This window comes from Lates calcarifer, linkage group LG19, assembly GCF_001640805.2.
Source record: "Lates calcarifer isolate ASB-BC8 linkage group LG19, TLL_Latcal_v3, whole genome shotgun sequence".
Classification (NCBI taxonomy): domain Eukaryota; kingdom Metazoa; phylum Chordata; class Actinopteri; family Centropomidae; genus Lates; species Lates calcarifer.
Window position 1 is genome coordinate 6,979,598 of NC_066851.1, and position 23,028 is coordinate 7,002,625.

Below are 23,028 nucleotides of genomic sequence, written 5' to 3' on the forward strand. Positions count from 1 at the left end.
TCATTTTTGTAGACTATAAGGAATGCTAAGGTAAGTAATAATGAGATGTGTGTGATAACTTTGGATGGGAATCTTTCATCCAGTGTACTGTAGAATCTTAGCCTGTCATGATCCCGAAAGGGACAGATAAAAAGGTCTGTGCATGGGAGCCTTTACAGAAAAGCATCTTAGAGTTCACCAACAACACAGCTTTATCATTACCATGCTACTGAGCCAGAAACCCTGGAAGGTACCACCATCTCTCAGAGGCTAGGTCATTTAGGCCTTCATGAATGCATTTTATTTTATCAAACTTAATTAAATGATTGAAAACTTAATTTCTTAAGAACATGACAGTGGGGAGATCTTATTGGTTTCAAGATGCTTGACTGTTGTAGAAGCTGCTTGTGAATAAGAATTTACACAATATCTTAGATGTGAAAAGTAATGAAATGCAGGAAATTGTCTTTAATGAGTCTAAATATATGCAAGTTTTCCTCTGTAACCTCTCTCACCCTTTAAACATGTTTGTTGAATTTTATTCTTGCTCTATACCTTTCTTATAATCCTTTAAAATACTGTGTATGATTCTCCTCACATTCTTTCCTGGCATATTAAAACTCTAAAACAGTTCAATGTCTTCATTTGATCCATTAGATTTTTTGGTAACTGATGTATTTTTTTCCACAGGTGTCTGCTGCTCTGGCATCCAACATCAAGACCATCACAGCAGAGACATTCAAGACTCTTGGCAGTGCCAGCGGAGGCCTGACCAGCAGCCAGATCACTTCAGTTTCCGGGTCAGTGCTGATATCCTCTTTATCCACCCTGAGCACAATTAGCACCTGGAACCAAGAGCAAGCCACCACCATCATCCAAATCATGACTTGCATCAGGTTTCCAGGTAAAGGCCTACTGTCCACTTAACACAGTTGATAATCATATGTGCCTATTAAGCATGTGCCTATTATTTTTTTTTATTTGACTGAGTATGGTTTTATTTAATATGCAATGACACTGAAGTAATTTCAAATGCCTCTTTTTTTCATGGTTTTGACAACTGCAAATGTATTGAAACAGATCAACACTGGATCCTCCCTGGCATCCCTTGGCACACTTGTTGCTGGAGTTCCTTCAAAGTCAATTGAAAAAATTCCAGCTTCTCAGCTAGTCACCATCTCCCAGAGCACTGCCTTTGTTTCCAGCATGCTGTCAGCCCCAACAGTTGTCCAACAGACCTTCGTCAAGAAGGTACAAAGTCAGCTTCTGATTCGACCACAACATACAATACAGTCCAGTTATAAGTTGACAGCTCAGCTTTGGCACAGCTTAGGGTGTTATTTAAAAACATCCTTTTGAGGGAAATCAGAGCAAAAACAATACAATATCAAAGCACAAACATTTGACATGAGGGAGACATTGCTTATTTAAGACTTGCAGACACTGATCAGGGCTCACTGTGCCCACTTCTGCATTGTTTCTAAAAAACATTTCAATATATTTTATTTGTATATTCTAATAAAAATACACAAGATATATAAAGATATCTCAAGTCTTTACTATCAATGAACCAATGTTAACTGTGCTTTTCAGTAGCATATGCAGCATTATACATGTTGTTTGACCAATTTTATTGTAAGGTCTTATATCCCAGGTTACTTTAATAGTGTAAATGCTGACAATGACATTCAAGAACCCCAGACCTTCATCAGCACTCTTCTGAAACCAAACCCTCACCCCTTCGAGAGGATACATAAAAACATATTTGTCTCATGCATTTGAATTCTGATCTTGTTTTTAAATGCATTTCATTTCTTGGTAGATCATATCTGTGGACTCAAGTCCAGCCAAAGTGGTGCTGAATGTCCCTGATGCTATGGCAACTGAGATCCCACCATCGCTGCTGCTATTTTCTGAGGAGAATGTGGATGTCAGTGTGATCAACAGAAAGACATGGACCTCAGATCAGGTCAGTATATGGTTTTACACACAAGAAACTTATAAAAATGTGTTTCACAGATGTTTAGGATACATTTAACAATTAGTGTGACTCCACATTGAAATCAAGATAAATGAAATTATTATAGGATTATGAGGTGATTTCAGCCCAGAGTTACATATCAACTTCCAATATACCCTGTGTTACATTGTGCTATAGGGGAGTTTTTTGACTGAAATTGAATTTTTCTTTTTTTTACCTCCTTCTTCTTCTTCTAGGCTGCCATGTTCTTCGGGTCACTAGCTACAACAAACTTTAACATTGAGGAGTAAGTGAACAAGTCCCATAAATAGTTATGTGTTCTTTTTATTATATTCAGAGCCTGTTAACCTTATTTGTGGTTTTCTGTTCTCTCCCACAGGCTTTCTCCTTCTGTGCTACAAGGCTTCACGTGTACATCAGTGCAGAAAATGACAAAAACCAGGATCAGGGGCCTGATCCATGCCTCCAGACTGAGGAGGGGCAGGACCAAGGTGGAGCTGAGGGAATCACAGGTGCAGTCAAATCAAATTCACATGAAACTACACTTAATTAAATAAATAACTATAGCTCTTTATCTGAAGTTTATAATTAAGATAAGTTGGATATACAATAGTGGAGTCATAGATTTAAAAAAACTGTTTACTGACTGCTAACTTGTGTTTTCTCATCATTTTCAACAGCTTACTTGCATGTACAACCTGCTCAATGGAAACATCTCCCAGACCTTCACAGATTATCCTTCAGATATGCTTCTCTACTTAAAGTAAGTCTGTCTCTGACTGACTTCACAAGGTGCCACTGGTTTAAAAATAAATTAAAAATTTTATAATTTTTGTTAGAATATTTGTTAATTGATTTTTCCATCTTTATGTTAATTTATAACAGCAAAAAAGATGTCAAGAGAGAGAACTGCAGGTCATACATTTCTGCAGTGGGTGCTGCAGACTTCTCTGTGGCCTCCAAAATTTTGAATAAGGACTTGCTGCTGCTCAATGAAGCCAGGAGCTGCTTGGTGAGTGTTATTAAAATTATACTACTTTTATTCTTATATTAAAGGTAGAGGAGAATTCTTGCATGTAAAAATATTAAAGCTTCTATGAGGTGTGTATATGTTGAATCACCATTGTATGGGATCAGTGAGCAATGGCATACACTAACCTTTTGCGTATATAATGTATGAAATAGTTAAAGATATTTATTGCTGAGTGAGTAAACTGGAGCAAACTAATCTGAAAACGAGTCTGGGAACGTGATTATCACGATACTGAATGCTACTTTGTGTGTTACACTGTTTTAAATTAAATACTGTATTTTCAACTGTATAGGGCATAAATGGCTTCAGTCTGAGCAAAGACAATGTGGAGGTCATGGGGAATATGGCCTGTACTCTGGACAGCTCTTACATCGAGAACTCTGATCCTCTCATCCTGGAGAAACTCAAAGTCTGCAAGAACTTCTCTGACAGCCAGGTGGTCGCCATGGAGACTCTGCTGATGTCTGGGAAAACACGTTACGGGTACAAGAATTACATAAAATTAAGAGCTGTTCAGGATAAAGCTGACAAGATTCTATATTTTTTCATATTGTCAAAACATCCAATTAAAAGATCAAAACTAACAACAAATTGATCCTATTAACAAGTATTGTGTTGTGTGGTTGGTTATGGTCTTTTGTAAGATTTGACGGTGATAAGAAAAAAGTATTTTCCTTTAACTGTACAAAATACAACATTTTATCATCCACAAATCACCACCTTTTATTTAGAGGTGTTTAGGTTAATTTTTAACATCACTGCTCCAAATATTAAATCCTATTCCATTAAGTGCATAGCAAGGTAGCAAGCCAGATCAAATATATATATCATTTTCTGTTTTCAGAAATGTTGCCACCTGGAACCAGCAAACACTGGAGGACCTTGGGATCCTTCCTCTATATTTCACCAAAAACATCTGGGGACAGTTAAAAACTGTATGTGTTGTGTTTCTTGATACCTTGAAACTCTGTTGGTATTATAGCATTGATTCAATTTGATAATATTAAAGTACGATATAAGAGATACCTTATATCCAGTTTCCACTTTCCACAAGATTTTCAGTAAATTTAATTTATTCATTGTTATTTTTATTTTATTGTATTTTCTATTTTTTTGCAGAAAACAAAAAGAGGCTACCTTAAGAAATGCATGCCCCGCCTGAGGAAATCACAGACAAAGAAGAGGAAGCTCAAGAAGCTGTTTAAAGAGATCAGTACCCTCAGGATAAAACGAGGAGCAGGTAAAGGTTAATTTGTTATGTTCATTTTCACAAAGCAGCTGCTGATACTGGAGCTGAAACAAATAGTACATTAATGGGTTAATCAGTGAGAAAATGAATCGGCAACTATTTGATCATTTAAAGCAAGGCCATGTAACTTTTGCTGAATAGCCCCTCCAGGTTGCTAAGTCATCTGTCAAGTGCAAAATGTGAAACATCTCAGACAAAACAAGCACTTTGAAGACATCACCTCAGACTCTAGGCATAGATTGCAGCCCTAGCTGGCACAGTACGATGTTTTACACTTTTGAGGCTACATTTAATTTTCTTCCCTCATTGGCTCTGTCGTATTTTTTCACAAAAGGCTGCACCGTGGGCAACATCACCCAAGTGACAGTTAGCGATGATTCCTTCCCCTTTGGCTATGACCAGACGCAATTTGACCTCTGTCTGGACGTCCCTGTTCTGAAGGACAATCTCAACTCTATCTGCGAGAAAGTGGATGATGACAACTTCCAGAAGATCATTCTGAAGAAACTCAACCAGGTAAATTTTGTGCATGTGACTGCCTGAAAAATGTCCTGACAGGGAGAGTTACAGAAATGTATCAGAATGTGAGACATGGCTGAATATCATTGTAACTGTGGTAATGTTGATATATATAGAGAGATATTTCTAGACATGAAGAAGGATATATTTCAACACACTACCATATGCTACTCCACATTCTTGGTTCTTCCAGGCATTCCCATCTGGTGTTTCTGATAATGAAGTCCAACTGCTCGGTTCAGTGTCGCGTATGGCATCACTTGACGACATCTCCAGGTGGAACATTACCACAGTTGACACCCTGGCAGCACTCATGAAGGCTGAGGATGGAGAATGGGAGGCAGAAAAGGTACATTATAGAGGGATTATTCAAATCTACAAAACGTCAGAATTTAGAATCTTAAAATAGCCATATATACAGGGTTATAAGAAATCATCCCTTTAAACATTTGCTCATTTAAGGTGTTTTCTTTAATGTTCTCCAGAGCAAGGCAATCATCACCAAGTATCTGAGTACACCTGGGAACACCCTCGGCAGCATTGAGCTCAACAGTATTGGCACCAACCTGTGCTCATTAAACATCAGCACACTGAAGACCATCACACCAGAAAGTATCAAGTGGGTGTCAGCATGTAGCTTAAGGATGCCTAAGCATGGCCAACTGAGAGCGATGATTTAGACCTGACAGTGTATGTTTCTTGACAGGAATGCCAGCCCTCTAAATGTGGCGTCATGTTCATCTGAGCAGAAGAGAGTCTTGTATGAGATCAGTAACTCTTCCTTCAGCTCACTGCGTAACACTTCCACCACCTTCTACAATTTAATTCGGCCCAGTTTAGGTAAGAATTCATATTGCTTGTCTTTCTGGCTGCTGCCCCAATAAATGCTCTGTCTAATTGCCTGTTTTCCTTTCTGCTCCCACAGGTGGAGCACCTCTGTCAGATGTAGAAGCACTGTCAACCCAGAATGTCAACATGGATGTAAATACTTTACGGAGCCTGGACCCTAAAGTGATCAGTGTAAGGATGCTTGTTAAAGAGTTGATTTAAGGAAGTGTTTTGGGCATGAATTGTCTATTTGTTTGTTTTATTGCAAACATGCTGCAACTGGGCCAAGGTGATGTTTCAGGATAACTTAATTGTCAACATTGTGATGTATCTGGGGAGTCTATGGGAAAATAGAATTGAAAGAGTTTATATAAGATTTCTGCATCCAAAAATTAAGTGAAAAAGTTCAACATACTACTCCTATTATTTGCTTTCCTGCCAGGAGTTAGATGTGAGGATTAATGCCAATCTCATTAGAAATAAGGCTACGGCCAGCAGCTGGTTAGCATAGCTTAACATAAAGAGGCATAGCTGTGCTATGTAAATATTGCAAAAATATAGTATAAAAATGGCAAATTGTTGTTTTACAAGGGACTAGCTTATTATTATATTATACACTTTTTTCTTAACTACCTGGCTGCAGCATTACACCTTTTTGAAGAACATGAGGTTAATTTACTTGTCACACGTTATCTTGGCCTCTGTAGTTAGATCTTTGAAATGACCACAGGCTGCAGGGTGGTGGGGTTATATTAGTAACGCTAAGTACAGTGTGTGAGTCTCTGTAATGTGTCTTTCTTTCTTTCTTTCTGCAGGGGTTACATTTAATAACCATTTCTAAATCCATAGTGGATTTTGAAAATATTTTGAATGGTTCTTACTAAAAGTGTCCGAGAAAAGACATGAAACAACTTTCTTTTACATCATTACATAATTTTCATTGTTGCTTATTGTCCAGTGTGTAAAAACTGCATATCAATCATCTTCTCTGTTTCATTTGAAATGCACAGGACTTGACTGTGACCAATATCAAAAACCTCATGGGTAGCCAGCTACAAGACTTGGAGGTGTTTAAAGAGGACCCTGTGATTCAGTCCTGGGTGAACAGGCAGCTGCAGGCAGACCTGGACAAACTGGGTCTGAACCTAACCACCAACAGAACCAACCCAACCACTGCACCACTCAACTCCAACAACAGCACAAATGCTACAACAACACAGGGTAAAATACATATCTTCTATATTTATTAAGTGAGAGTAGGCTTGTGCTTACCCTTAAGCATACAGTATTTCTACTGTATTATCTGCTACTTGCATTATCTTGAGTGAAAAAATAAGATTGTGTCAGCTGCACAGCTAAATGATACAAAATTGTTAAAGGCCAGAGGAGAAACATTTGAAAACGGCAAAAAATCCTTTAAAGATATATTTCGTATACTGTATAGTATACTGACCTATGGAGAAAATTACAAGAAGAACAAATGTATAGATTCTATAACCAAATAGCGCACACTGATCTCCTAGCTAGCACTTTAGACAAGAAATACCCCAGTTTTTGGAGTGATTGTGTCATTGTCTGTGGAGTTTCCTCAGGCTGCACTATGGTTTTCAGCCACAAGAGGATGTAAGTGCACCACAACCACCAACATTTCAGTGACACTAAGAACATTCATGACAATGTCATGATTAAACACCACCGATTTATTTACCAGGCCACCATAACAGGCCAATATATCATAAGACTCGGTTTCTTAATGCATGATTTGAATTCAGATCCAGTCAATGAAGTAACACTGCTTGGTACTGTCTGTTATATATTAAAGTGAACAATCTGACTAGATTCAATCTCACCCGCAGGAACCACAACCAGCTCAAATGCAAGCCAGACCACTGCTGCAACAACACAAGGTGAGCAACTACAACTTGCTTTTCATTCAAAGTACCAGTTTACCCACCCTACACTTAAATAATGTGGTAATACAAATATAATGTTTGATCTGTTGTGAATAATCACAAGTGAACAATGACAAGAACTGTTCCAAAATAATGACAACTCACCTTCTGTGATGAGTGTAATTTCACTCTAATTATATGTTTTTGGCTTCTTTTAGCTGCAACCGCAAGTGGGGGAACAGAGGTTGCAAAACACACAACATCCATGTTCCTGGCTGTTGTGCTGGCAACTGTGCTGCAAATAATACAACAACCAACCTAATTACATGTCTGAGTTTAGCATCCTAATCAGTAATCATTATTTAATCAGTTTTTCAGCAATGCTCACATATTAATTGTGACACATTAACATTATTAATAGTATTTATTCACGCCTAAAGAAAAATGTTTTATTTAAACTGCTTTATTTCTGCTTCTCTTTGTCTTCATGTTATAAAACTATGTAACAGAACAATCACAGAAATTTAAGTATATTTAAGTAGTGGTAATAAGTGGTAATCTTTATTTTACTCTACATACTGGGATTTTGAAATTACGTACTGCCAATAATATCTATGTTCAATCATTATTAAAAGTGAATGACAAATATATTCTTCAAATTTACTGCAATATCTATTATAATTTAAACTGTATTTCTATTCCAGAGATTAATAAATGCATACCAACAAATATCTGTCACTTGTGATTCTGTCTCAGATCATATATTGCCGGACTTTTATCACTTCATAGCTGTAACATCGTCTTCCTTGCTAAGTTCGGACTCAAAGTTAAAAAACACATCTTTAAGCCATTATTTGTGTGTTGAGTAAGCTAATTTCTCAAAGAAAATGTCACATTTATAAGGGATTTTAAAAATATTGATATGCACAAAAACGATTTGGATAATGTCTTTATTTTGTGAGGTACAATGTGAATAAAAAAATAAGAATAAAAAGCCTATTCCCATCTAAAACAGAAAATGTATTAACCCACTCAATACATGCTAATGTGTTTACATTGTTAATGCTGATATTTATTGGTATGCTAACATTTGCAAAATAGAAAGAAAAGCAAGAGAAAGTACTGGAAAATTCCACTGCAACCAGTTGAATAGTTGTCATCAAATTACACTCAAAACCATCACTTTCAACCACATTAAAGCCCCCATTAAAGGCGTTACCATCTGGGCACCTGTGATGTGTGTACAATTTCACGTTAACTGTATTTCACATTAACTAGGTGTCTAATAATATACGGTGTTAATGATTTGATACAAATTTTGCATTCCTGATCCAATTTGGTTTTTGATACAGTTCCCGTTCAACTTAGTTTATTCCAAAAAAAAAAAAAAAAAGATAAGAGTCCTAAACCATGAAAAATTTACACATGCCACATACCTGTCTGGACTGTAACAGGTAAACAAAGTTGCCAATTGCCATTGCTGTTGTGATTAGAAAAATGAGCAGCCTATGTCTGCTACGCTCTGTGTGTCTGTCCACTTTGTTCCCCCACCCAGTGGAATAAAGTAAATGCTCTGTAGATCCATGTAATCCATGTAATACCTGGAAGAATACCATATTTTCTATTTACTTTTCTTTCACGTCATCTGCAGCTCATCCTCTCTGCAAGGTTAAGTATACATCGAAACGTACATCCACTGTAAATAAAGACGGGATAGATTATTCATGTGCTTCAACATACCTGTAGCACTGGTATGTCATATCATCACAAAAACTAATGTTGTACAAGCACACCATATTTTCTGGGACAGCACAGCACTTTGTTTTTGCATAAAAGTACAATTTCCAGTAAGATATTCATAACTCTGAAGAGATTTCATTACCTCTGACTCGCGAAGAGTCATGACCAGCCCATCAGACAACTGGCTGAAGATTTCTATTGAGAAACACACAAATTCTTACTATTCCAGAAACTCTGAAGGCAAGGAGTGGGAATCAGATATAACTGTCACATGCAATAACAGAAATTCAAAATGTTAGTCTCATCAACACGCCCACTTTATCTTTGCCTGTTGTTGCTGCACTGACTCGTGAATCTGATGCAACAGCCTTGCAACTGCTACTGTAAGTGTGGAATTAGTACATGTCTAATCTCGTGCCACACTTTAATCCTTAGTAGTTTAATGGAACATCTATTGTGCAACACTGAATGCACACATAAAAACAAACAATAATGTTAGAGCCTCAGCTGCTTTTCAGCCAAAACAAAAATTACAGTATCCTCCCCCTTTTCTCAGCAACGTAAAACTGAGGCTGATGAGAATGTACGTGTATTCTGTCATAAATCAAAGTATTGGACAAAGTTAAATTTCTTTTTATTGAAAACTAGTAATGTGAGTGCTAGAGGAAATGTCAGTGGACAGACACTATCCGCATGTTTTGTCCAGGAGATGAGTGAATGAACGAGTTATTGTCTGGATCCACAGGCGCAACTCAGACAGTTTTATTACTAATTCACATTCACAGTTGCAGCTCCATTCCTTCCTCCTCTACAGCCAGAACTTCACAGTTTTATACACTAAACTGTCCTGTCCTCTGCTGGTCTTTCCCTGCCCACTGGCAAAATGTGAAGAAATGATAAACTACAGAGTCCATCAATTCTATTTCTGGGTTCAATTTAAATTAAAGTACTTACGGTACATGCAGTCATAGCGAAGGACCAGACTGATGAAGCTCTCCAGTGTTATGTGTCCAGAGGCGGCACCGTAGCGCAGAGCCATCAGATTCAGCATGTCATCGCTGATCCTCTTTCCTGATCAGGACACATGCAACATGAGTTCATGTTTTATTTTAGTGACTAACTATTATTTTCATTTTTGATTCACCTGCAGATAATTTTTAATCTCTGTAAGCCATGACACTGTCAGACCTCACTGGGATATTAAAATAGAACAGAGCCATTGTTAATGTACTGAGAAACACCTGGGCTTTTCCTACATGCTCAATCTTGTGTACCACAGCATGCATCAGTGATACTGGGGGACCAGGTACATTTCACTCTTTGTGGTCAAGATTAAAAGCCTGTGTAAAATGTATAAAGACACACTATCATTGTTGCATACACCAATCCTATATACATGTGGAAACCCTATTTGTGCTTCACTTGAGGTCATCTCCCAAGTGTAGTATTATTGTATGTAGGTTTTAGTGGAATACTTGCATAGCTGAAATGAATATTTCTAAATTGGATTAACACAGCCTGTTCTTTTTCAAACATAAAGCAGCTAACCTGTTTTTGTGGTTTATGCATTTGATGAGACATGATCAGAGTAAAGAAACTGTTAAATGTTTTTGTTCATGTAACCCCTTCTTGAGGTATTACTCAGCATAGATAAACATGAAACTCATACACAGAATAAAAATCAAGCTTGTAGAAATTATTCAGCCTGGATTCCTAGCCATTTTAGCCCATACAACAAAGTCTTTTTTGGGCCCCTCAACACATTTCAGGTCGTGAGTTTATTTTGAAATATCTTATTTTATTTTTCAAGTAAAATTACCCAATATTTTGAAGACTTTTGGACCATAGTGTCCCTAGTAGACAAAAAGAAATTGCTGATGGTTTACCTGTAGCCATGACTGCATTCCTGAGCTCACTCAGAGACAGTGTTCCTGTTTGTGAAACATCAGAACGGAAGAAAATGTCCTGGGTAAAGAGAGGATATTTAGTTATGTTAGACACTGAGCTCAACGCAGCAAGAACACACAAACCATAATCAGGAAAATCTAAATTGAGATGCATCTTAAACCTTGATTAAAGTCTGTGATTAATAGGAAACAATCAGTAGGCATGTACTGTGTTAAGAAATTTATAACTTTCACTTGGTTGTTTTTACCTTGTACGTGACGATCTTGTTCCACAGACGCACAAATTCCTCACCATTCAGTTTGCCTGTAATAGATGTCTTTAACCCAACATTAAGGTATTAAATCATCACATGCTGTTTCATGTCTCTGCCTGACCTTTAAATCTGTTCCCGATAGATTAACAAAAGGGTAGGCAGGTTTAGGCACGTACACTACTTGTGTGTTTTACCTTTTTACATTTACTGTGGCCAAATTTGCTGCTGACACAGAGAGAAAAGGAGGAAAAAACAATAGTTTTCTGGTACAGCAGTTCACAATGAATATCACATGACAGGATACATCCATCAGAGCAACCATGCTGCGACAGGCATCAATGCTGAAGCCTCCAGATTTCAAGTCTCCTAGAAAAACATTGCAGGACACTCAGTTTGGTCTAAATCCAGCAACACAGCAGTGAATAATATGCAGTTGTTTATAATAATTTAAATATATTTTTTAGCTGAAATTCTGTTGAACCATTAAGAGTTTTATGGTCCAAACCTTTCAGGATTTGATCATTTAGAATTGTCTGGAGCTGCTCAGCATTCACTTCTTCATACTAGAAATGAAATGAAAACAACGAGAGACTTATATTTGGCTCATATGTTGGTTGTAACTCACGCTTACAATTATATGGAGGGGAAATAATAACATGCTACACTTCATAGGTGTTGCTAAAAGATTATAAATATATTTCTATGACAACATTATAAAATAGTGTCCTCTCAAAAAAGGAAGCAAATAATCACATTCCACAAGATAATGAGCTACTGCTTTAAGACACACAAATTACCTTGTCAGAGAACTGACGGAAAAAGTTTCTCTTATTTTCGTCATCCACTCCATTTTTGACTGGTGCAGGCTGCAAAAGAGTGAGTGCTTTCAGCTCCAGGTGAATTAATGCACTGAGCAATATGTATGTCACATACTATCAATGTGATCAGTATAATAAATAACAATAATATGAACATCAACAATATTTTTAAATCTTGCACACCTCTTCTACTTCCATGTGGTCATGGCCACCAGAATTCTCACTGAAGGGAAAGACAAGAGACATCAGTACATTACTCGGGGCCAGTCTTGGGAAGTGACACATTACTTAAAAATGAGTTATAGTAATGTGATTCTGTTTTTCAATAACAAGTAGTGTTAGAGGTTACAATTTTAGATTCAGTAATTACACAACATTCATTAATCCCAATAACACTGGGACTTAGATGGAGGGTTTGGTCTGTGTGTGTACAGTGGACAGATGGGTCCAGTACCTGCTGAGGTTAGCCTGTCACATGGGATGAAGTTGCAGGAAAGCTGTGTGGGTATAGAAGCTTTGGACCTTTGACAAAGCTGTGCTGGGTGATGAAAGTATATGCAATGAATGTGTTTTGCTGCTGAGTAATTACTAAAGTAATGTAATTGCTTTTCAAATGTGTAATGAGTTGATTACAGTTTTACATACATAGCCTTTTTATCAATTAAAAGTCCTGTAATATGTGGTGTGTGGCATGCAGCAACTGTACATCTAAAAAATTTGAAAAGCGATTTAGTGAGCAGCGTGTGACTTACTGGACGTGGGTCTCTGCTTTGGACAGGATGGTCAGGATGAAGGAGGCTGTCTCGTTGGGACTGAAGGTGGAAGGCACAATCAGGTATTCACCAGGCTTTAGCATGAAGAACTCCATCACCTCACGTGCATTCAGGTAGGTTTTGGTTTGGGCAACAGGTCTGTTTCTGCTGAAGAAAGATGCTGGGAACTTCCCCCTGTTTGCCTTGTACTGCAATGCCAGGAAGTAGATGTTTAATTTCAATGCAGCTCATGTCTCCAATGCATGCTGTGTATGTATACTGGGCTAAAAATGTTACTTACTTCGTCCGTCACCTTGAATGAAGTCAGAGAAAAATTTGTTTACATTGGGAACAAAATAAAAAAACAGTTAGTTCAGGTGTAACAGTGACATTATGAAGGGATTTAAATAATGAAAATTCAAATCATGGAATATCACTTTCTTCAAGAACAAATATGTTTTGTAAAAGTGGGTGAGACTTGGAGTATGCTGTATTCAAATTTACTTCAAGCACTCACAGATGTTACAGATGTTTTATATTGTTTTGTTGATGAGCCACAAAACTTGAAAAAAATCATATGCATTTCATCTGATTATTTTCAACAGCTGTGTCCCACATCTAGGCCAGATATATTTACAACAGTCTGCCTAATGTGACAGAGAAAAACAAAAGTGAGCAATATTTACCTCAAACACTGAGAATCCAATGTGGAGATTTTGGACCAGGCGTCTGTTCCTCTTGTCAGGAATTTGCATGAGAGACACCAGCATGTTTTTTTCAACCTGTTTCTCAGAACATTCACTGAGTAATTTGTCAATCTTGATCCGATACTGTGGGTTAGTCCAGAAGCTGTCTGGAGGACAAAAAGGAAAACAATTTTTCATGTTACGGTTTTGTCAGGAATAGGCTGAATCAGCTCATTAATATAAAGAAGGTAAAAACTAATTCTTCTACTTGTGTAGTAATGACATGAAGAACTGAGCAGAAAGCCAGGCTAACCAAAGAGACATCACATTAATGTGACTGCAAGGAACTTTAAATACTTAATATTTATACTTAAAAATCTGCTTTCTCTGTAACTGCTGTCTGCCACTAGAATATTTATAGATTTTAGAGGAGATTAATAATCATCAGTTTAAAAAGTGACTCACAAATTATTTACCCCAATTCCTCATTCAGTCTGTGTCTGTGTATCATATTCCATCTCACATTTCTTTGTTGCCTTCATGTTTACAATTTCCATTTTGTGATTGCCTTTTAGCTGTGGGGCTTTTTTTGTTTTGTTTTTTTTGCCTTTTTTAGATACCAGCTTAAGTAGACAGTTTTGCAGAGTGCAGATATTCTGAAAGTACCAAGATTATTCATGCATCCTCCAGCAGTGGTTCCTGCAACCCATCTGCCCTCATAGAAAGAGGTCTTCCAGTGGCAGGAAGCGCTTCCATCAAGGAAGTCAGGACACAGGCAGCAGATGTCGAGATCCGAGTAGAACTTACAGAAGTTTTCCAGGGTCATCCTGTCAAAACAATTATTATTGTTGCCCTAAATGTGATGCTGACAAGTACTGAACCATTAATTCACTTGATCCTTGAAAGAAAATATTTATTATGTATCAGTCAGTGGAGATAGGGTGTTCAAATGTAATCTGCATAAATACATAACTGTGTTATAGATCTTAGGGGAATGATAATCAAGTCACATTATAATTTGAAATAATGCTTGTAGTGTAAATTGTAAGTACATTAGAATGACTCTCTTGGTATCTTTAATGAAAAATATTTGTAGATAGTGCTTAGTGATTATATATATGCATAGTACCTGATATACTGTATTTTTTTTGGGGGGGGGGGACAACTGCCAATTTCTTTTAATGAAATAAAATTTTGAGCTTACCAAAACTCCCCATCATCACCCACTGCAAGGCACATCTCACGATCCTGAGGACTCACAGTTTGCCACAAAGGTGACCTTTACAGACAGTTTGTCAAAGAGGGAAAAAGAGAGGAAGAAATATTGTTATAAAGTGTTCAAAACATCAAGAGGCAATTCACAACACATGGAAAAAACATGGTTTAAAAAATTACTTCTTAAGATTAGTTGTCACTAAATGCCAGGTGTTGCTTTTACATAGCTAATTGAACCAATGCTAGCTTGCTAATATATACCCATTTACAGTAAGAGGTATGTGGTATATCACTATAGTCAACATGTCTAATAATGATGTAACTGAGAATATATGGCAGATGGATCTGTGTATGCTTTAAATGACTACAGTTTATGTGGCTTGGCATAAAGCTGAAAAAACCTTAGGCTATGGTATTGAGATATTCTGTTAACAACATGTCAACAAGCTGCATTTACTGTCCAACAAAACAGGCCTGGCCTAGACTGAAAACTGCCAAAACCAATTCTCATGGCTAAGACACTTTGGGTATTGTTGATTTAGCTAAGAGAAAAACAATGTGATTCCCTTGGCATATATATACATTCACTGACATAAAATAAATGAAATTACTTTTCATTACAACTGTTACAAGTGTCTCCAAGATATTAATCACTGAGATTTATGTGAACAGTTGACATTTAAGACCTATAAAAACTTGCCTTCCCTGCTTGTGTTTCTCTTTTAACTGGCACATCCAGTTTAGAATAGTGAGAAGGTGAGTATTATAAGACTATAGGGAGACATCTCACTGATCTGATCCTGACTAACAAAATCATTATTAATATGTCATTTGAATTATCATCAAGAAGCTGACACAAATTGTTGACAAAGCATTCTTTAAAAATTGCCTGTGTGATAGTGAATGTCCTGCAATGTGCTATTTTGCCATGGGAAAATAATCTTAATAATATTAATAACAACATTTCCTGTTTGACTCATTCTTACTCATCACTCCAGTCTCCATTCCACTCTTTTTGGCCCCAGGGGTTCCACAAACGCACCAGGTTCACGAGCTGCCCTCGGCTCATCACCTGACCAGCAATAATCACCAGAGAAAGAACCGGTGTTATTTGTATAAATTACAGAATTCTGTACATTGCAATGCCATTTAAACAAATGCAATTCCTCACCTGTTTCACACCTGTGACAGCATAGGCGTGGCCTTGGACCAGACCATTTGGTAGCACAGTGTTGGCAGATGTCTCCTACAAGACAGAGACATATGTAATCACAGCATGGAGTATTGGTGTTGTGCAACACAAAATACACACAATTTAATAAATTAAATGAGCTGAAAGTCAAATGTGATTTTGTCTTCATTCTTGATCACTGAATTGTCAACAGTAGACGTCATACAGAGGTAAAATTCTAAAATACGATATGTTGAAAAAATTACCGCTTCTTCCCAAGTGTCACCAAATGCTCCCATTTTTGTGCATTAGCCCCAAAATAATGTACCCAAAATAAAAAGGAATCGTGTCAGCAGCTGTTTTGCATTTGATAGAATCAGGAGACTCAAAAATATGTATCATTTGTCAAGGTAGTGTGACGACTGAGTCAGGCACAGACCAAAACACATCTAATTATTAGAACACATCTTATTATTATTGTCTTTGCCAGTATTATTATGGGAAATTATATGAAAACCAAATGTCACAGCTCCACCCCTCCATTAACCGCATTCACATGTCATTAGAGGGCACCCATTCAAAACCCTGACCCCACCCTCTCTTTCTACCACATTATTATAGCTCTTACATGTCTCTAGCCTCAGAGAAAAGCTCACTATTCATGAAAGGAGCATGTGCTATCATTAAATTTCATGAAATAAGAACATGCATGAATGTGCATTTTGAGAGACCAGACTTAGAACCAGAGATTTTACTGAGATTAAGATCAATGAACTGCATACTGATCAAATTACAGTACAGCACCATTTGTTTTCTTTCTTGCCTTACTATTTGCTTTCTATCCCTGAGGGGCTCAAAAAGAGTAAGCTATTGCTCAATCCTGGGGCCTCATGTGTCCTGCCTGTAAAGCCCCTGAGATAATAGTAGTTCACAAAGACTGGAATCCTGTTCCTACAGTTTTTCATTCCACATATGAATGGGAAAGTTATCAACAAATTTGCTGAAAATGGTACCATGCTCTTATTTTGTTTTTTGTTTTCTGCTATGACAAGTCAAAATGGTGGCAGCTAGAAAGGTCAATTATTACACCCAACATCCATCACAGATAATACACTAAGACAACCCTTACAACTATGAGATTATCTTAGCCTTAAGATGGTTTTATGAAATGGGCCCCCAGTATTTTGGACAGACACCTTGAATAATTTTAGCATAGTATACAAAGGCAAAAAGAACCAGCACTGTGGTTTTATGTGGTGAATATGTGCTTACCCCCTGAGGTGTGCCACATCCCATCAGGGACCTGGATTGGCCAGCCCTGTACATCAGCTCCCACAGGTCTGCAGGAGGGTCTGACAGCTGGATGCACATGTGGACACCACCAGTGAAGTCCACCAACGCCTCAGAAGGAGTTCCAGCATTCATGTCTGAGTAGGAACCACACACCCTGACAGTGGATGTGAAATTACTATAACAGACTTTCTGAAAATAAGGTCAATCTCACTCTGACAAAAACATTCAGTATCTTAGAAATAATGGACTGTTTTTTTCCATACTTGGCATAGGCCTTCTCCAACAAAGCAGGCCAGAATTCAGTTGGATCTTTGGAGTGGACGAAAATTAGTCTGCCATCGATTGTTGGTAGCTTGTCATCAATGACAACATCCACCCATCTTCCAAACCTCCAGAACTGAATAGTTGAAAAAGAAGAGCATGTGAAGAGGTTTATTGCAGAATAAAATATTTTTGAACAGAACCTACTTTTGGACAATTAGTGCTGGCAATGATTGCTTTTTACCCTGAAGTGGAACATCCCACAATAGTCCTTTTCAAAGCTTTGATCAAAAGGAACGACTTGCTCAAGGATGTAATTCTGGAATGTCAGAGCTCCAATAGATGCAAGAAACCAGCAGTCTCCTGAGTAAAGAAAAGTGTCATTGAGTTGTCAGTGCAGTGTGCTATACAAGCATATAAAATTTGTATAGATAGTTTTACAGTTAAGCAACAATCACGAACGCTAACAGCCAGGAGGCAGACAATACATTAGTACAACAGCTATCATACCTTGTCTCTGGGAATTATGCTCAAATTGAAATTCACATTCACAAAAATCTACAAGATCTCCTGGATATTTCTTGGCAAAAGTTGCACAGGGAGTGGTTAAGTGAAATTTATCATCATGTGCAGTTTACTGCAGAGCTGCTCTTTATGGTACACAATTCTAAGCCCTACGTTTGTTTGTTTTCTGCCCATTGTCTGCATTGGCATCTCCTAATGTCATTGCTGGAGAAGCAGTTTATGTATTATAATGAATGAAGAAATTTCCCTACCAACCACGCCTTGACCAAAGTCAAATCTGGAGACCCCGTCAACAACAAAAGATGGATTGGGAACAATTTTCTGAAACAGAGGAAATGATGACAACACAAAACTTGTTTAAGGTTTAATATTACAACGGTCAGAAAACAATACAGCAATACACTATAACTACGACCTGCACTGTTAGTGTTTTTTTTTTCTCCTAATGCTATATTTTATATATTATTACATTTCCGTGATGGTCGGGTGAAAGAATTGCTATTGCTACTAATGTGGCTCTGTCCAACTTCAGCAAAAATCTCACTTTGTAAGAACCTTTTGGGAGCAGCTGCTTGCACAGAAGCTAACACATGCTAACAATATCTCCATCCCCAGCATTAACAGATCTAAAACACTATGGATTTACATTTACTGTGTTGCCAGAGGGAGAAATTTAAATGGGTGAACATGTTGACTTGTTTCTGCTTGATGTGTGAGCTATTGTAAGCCCACACACACTTCGAAAATAAAATAGATGATTGATGCTCTGTTTGTGTAAACAGGCTTTTTGACCCATGGTCAAAAACTGCTTAATAAAGCTTTAAACAAAATCCACACTATAGCTCTGACCAGCAGATAGTATAAGCCACTCACTTATACATTTCAAAACCATAGATTTTGTGAGCATGGCTGCTGTGTCACCTTGAGTTTAGTTTGATTTATAAAACATAAAAGTGCACCACAAAACAACTACTCAATCAGTTGAGATCTCCAAGTTCAGGCTATGACATGTTTCATTAACTTTTAATCTAAACGTGAGATCCCAAATTTCCAGCTACCAAAACACCCACAGTTGGTCTTTTCTTAGTTGAATCAGATGATTTAACATTAACATTTAGTGTGATATAGGTTTTCCTCTGCAACCTGTCAAAACACTCACCGATGGTCTCAGCCACACAACTCGGGCCAGGTCAGAGGGGCTCAGTATTCCTTGGCCAATGGAGTTCCTGTCAGGGGGGAACATGTCATCGATGTACCTTACCCGTCGGATGAGACAGTACTCTTTCAACTGCTGGAAGTCTTGGTTGAGGAACTTCATGGGGTTGGTGACGGTCCCATAACCATCTTTCATATGACGTGCATTGATAATGTTCATACATACACCCGGGGGAGCCATTACTGCAGTGGTTGACTTCTGTTAAAAAAAAACAAAAAAAAAACCAATACATTTAAGGCAGAGTAAGGCATCCTGGAGACAGACTTGATAATCAAACTCAGCAGCTAAACAAACACACCACTCCCCCTCAGTACATCTTCGGGAGCTCGTCCCCCCCAAACTTGCAGACGCACATCACCATTGAAACCACTAACAATTGGCGAGGAGGTGTCAGTGCCCGATCCAAACCCGAAAGCCCGATCCGTTCTGCACTTGGACAGAACTATGTTAACAGAAACATTCCTGCCTGATTTGTATCACACGTATGAACAAAACGCTTGACAACAGACTTGCACTCATCTTCTCTGTCTCTGAGAACCAAAAACCATGTTGGAACCATCTGAATTCTGTCATCTTAAAAACAGGCAAGAATCAGAGGAATCAAGTCGACACAGGACTAATACAGACTAATCGCATGCTTTTATTTCAAGCAAGTTAAATTACTTTTCTCAGGTCTCAGCCCAAAGACTTTCAGACAACTTCAGCTCAATCAGAAAGCCGCTGCCAGAATCCTAGCAAAGACCAAGAAAAGTGAACACGTCACACCGGTTCTCGGGTCTCAACACTGGCTTCCAGTGAACGGAAACAAGGCAGGTAATTGACTATAAAATGCTGTTGCTTGTCTATAAAAGTCAGTTGCTTAGGATCAACCTTGCTAGAAATTACAGTAAACAGTGATAGCAAATGCATTGTTGGTTGGATTAGGTTTGCAGTCAATTCGCAAAGAAAGTTTGTGGTCGTGACAAATATGATCTCTGAAATTTGTGTGTGAACATTTCACTAATATGTTTCAATGTCAACTTATTTGTAACTCACCAAATATATAAATTAATAGCATATCCATATCATATTTATAGAACACAAAATGCTCATAGTTACATTTCGTACAAAACATATTTGCTATTGCAGTTTAGTGCAAACAAATCATGGAGAAGCAGCATTTAGTTTCTGAGCACCACAGAGCTGGAACAAAATCCCAGAAGATATTAGACTTATACCAACTTTGACCACCTTTAAATCCAGGTGCAAAAACTTGTATGTTGCGTACTGCCTTGACTGAAACATATATACTTACCTTGAGCCATCTTGCCCTTCTATCCTGTATTCATGTCTCTATTTTCCCTGCTCTTTAAAATTTACTTTCAATGTTTTTATGTTGTTTTTCTTCCTTTTGTCAAGTTGTTAATGCATCATGGGAAGTATGTCAGCAAGTCATTGTGTATGCTGGTTCTATATAACAACAATAGTATGTTATGCAATCATCTATTGTTTATGGACAGGTATTATCTTTCTTCAACGTACCTGTTCGCTTTCCTCCACATGAGGGATTTCCAAAGCTTGATACTGTAGACTTCCCCCAGACAAAGCTTGGAAAAAGACACCCCCTAACCTTACCCCACCACATTAGTTTTCTTGCTTAGTTTCAGTCAATCTCTGAATGTCTAACATGATTATGTTATTTGATCCCATAGACCAGGGGTGTCAAACTCATTTCATCCTGGGCCACATCAGTATTGTGTTTGACCTCAAAGGGCCAGTTGTAACTGTAAGACTTTATAAATGTATCTACTTTCTCATATTACATAATTGCCTCTGTATTCAATTATTATTGCCTTTAATAATAATTTAAAACTAGCATTGAAAGATAAGTTATCAGGAGTTTTGCTTTTTTCTTTTTCACCAGTCCAACCAAGCAAATTCTCTCACCACACATGGCGGGCACGCCATCGATAATAAGCCTCACTAACTTCTCCAAGGGTAATTTCATTTTACTTGGAGACTTCTCCTCACTGAAGATGTCTTCTTCAGCCAGATTTTCCGCTAGTTCCCTGACTCTGTCTACCAGTGTTTCTTGACAAGCTAACGTTGTTGAAAGCCTTTCTCTGGTCACACAGCTTCAGGATACACTGCTTTAAAAATGCACCTTCCGAAAAACACTTTCAAGCTCGGGCGATTTCTTCAGCCACAATAAGCCGGCTTTCACCGCTGCATCGTTTTTGCTGTAACTTTAGCAACATATTCTGCTGAGGCTTCAGGCTGCTTTTTAAATTCTCGGGTCTTCTGTTGCCTTTCTTGGTGGCTAAGGTTAGCATACTTAGCTCCGTGCTTGTTGTCTTAAGTGTCGACGTAAATTGTTTTCCTTGGGCACTGCCGCTGCCTCGTTGCAAAGAAGACATACCGATTTGTCTCCATTAAGCACAAACATGTATTCGCTTTCCCATCTCTCATTAAACTACCTTCCCTCTACATTAACATTTTTCTCATTGACATTTTGGGACTATTTACGTCCCCCCCCCGCCCCCAACTCCATCACTGACTAAAAAAACCGCTGTAGGAAATGGTTGATATTGAGACACTGCCATCCAGTGGCTAGAAGCTTTCATTGCACAGGTAACAAAATCGAGATGCATTCATTATCCTTCTGTAAAGCGGGATAGCAATGTATTTTACAATAATCACAGTCTTTGAAAGCTCTGGCGGGCCACATAAAATGAAGTGGGCTGCCTGATTTGCAGATAGCAGAGTTTGCAGAACTTATGCAATAACTTATGTAAGAGTTTTCAGCTTCCACTCACCAAACAGTTTGGAGCCCGCTGGGGAAGGCTCGCCTCCCGCTTTGAAAAGTGTGCATGACTGTCAGGTTGCATAGAGACTGTTCAGAACAGTTAACTGGGCAAAACTGCCAGTTTAATTTGTCAGCTTCCTGATTTTACCTGTAGCTGCATATCTACAATATGAAACATTTCATCTCAAGCTAATGTTTCATAGCTTCATGGAACACAGGCTGAAAACATAACACTACCACTGGCAGCCAAAATGAATGTTTACATTTACTAATGACTATTAGTGGCTAGAATTTGATAATTCTTCTATAACATATAATTTTTTCTGGATGGTGAAGTTAACATAGCATGTCACTGTCTATATTTGCTGATCACAGTGCTGGTCTGGAATATATTTAGAGATCATTCATACATCAACTTTATATTATGAAATGATAGTTTAAACACTTAGGTTTATGAACATCAAGAGATGAATTGTTGTTTAGGAAACAGATACAACTCAAAATGACAACACCAAAATGATAAGTGGGCCAACCATAAGTGAAAGTGTAAATCGACCCGTTTAAAATGTTACTGGCATGTGAAGATCTTAATCTTACCTCACCAGCCACAGAGAGAAAGTATGTGAAAGCTGAGTCTGAGTGGATCAGCAGAGTGCGAGTGAAGACTCTCCAGACCTTTTATAATGCCTGCAAACGCCGGAGGCCACAGCTGTCAGCGTATGATGTGTATTTATGAAACTACCTGAGTTTTTAACTGGTGCAGACAGGAACAGAGAAATAGACCAATAGATGAAGAGGTGAACCCTCCTAAATAGAACACTCCAATTAGTTTTCAGTGACAGATCCTGTACAGTACTGTATGTGCAGATTGATAGATCATGCTGTCCTGGCTTGTTCAAATGTTCAGAACATTTACCCTCAGGA

At 37.9% G+C, this 23,028-nt stretch overlaps 2 protein-coding genes across 6 annotated transcripts in view; one reads left to right on the forward strand and one right to left on the reverse strand.

The window, feature by feature from the left end:
- The window catches only part of LOC108897954 (uncharacterized), a 17,237-nt gene extending 14,905 nt beyond the window's left edge, over positions 1–2,332 (forward strand). The window contains exons 19-21 of the mRNA XM_051078075.1: positions 670–883; positions 1,060–1,230; positions 1,802–2,332. Coding sequence (XP_050934032.1) covers positions 670–883; positions 1,060–1,127 — 282 coding nt within the window. The 3' untranslated portion in view covers positions 1,128–1,230; positions 1,802–2,332. The remainder of the gene's footprint in view (positions 1–669; positions 884–1,059; positions 1,231–1,801) is intronic.
- LOC108897989 (calpain-A) lies at positions 1,074–22,859 on the reverse strand. 5 transcript variants are annotated; one of them, XM_051078078.1, is made up of 23 exons: positions 22,702–22,859; positions 19,263–19,517; positions 18,355–18,424; positions 17,823–17,941; positions 17,581–17,714; positions 17,297–17,471; positions 16,025–16,099; positions 15,840–15,925; positions 14,843–14,917; positions 14,305–14,465; positions 13,639–13,805; positions 13,254–13,265; positions 12,953–13,161; positions 12,384–12,423; positions 12,180–12,248; positions 11,888–11,945; positions 11,687–11,748; positions 11,377–11,445; positions 11,108–11,186; positions 10,176–10,292; positions 4,923–5,081; positions 3,364–3,457; positions 1,074–1,217 (listed from the first exon to the last, which is right to left on the reverse strand). In XM_051078078.1, exons 2-23 carry the CDS (start codon positions 19,497–19,499, stop codon positions 1,151–1,153), a joined length of 2,334 nt encoding a protein of 777 aa, XP_050934035.1. In that variant the 5' UTR covers positions 19,500–19,517; positions 22,702–22,859; the 3' UTR covers positions 1,074–1,150. The 5 variants fall into 5 exon arrangements, with proteins under 5 accessions (XP_050934035.1, XP_050934033.1, XP_050934034.1 ...); XM_051078076.1 differs by lacking the exon at positions 1,074–1,217 and adding an exon at positions 2,292–2,457; XM_051078077.1 differs by lacking the exons at positions 1,074–1,217; positions 22,702–22,859 and adding exons at positions 2,292–2,457; positions 20,841–21,833.
- Between the last annotated feature and the right edge of the window lie 169 nt (positions 22,860–23,028).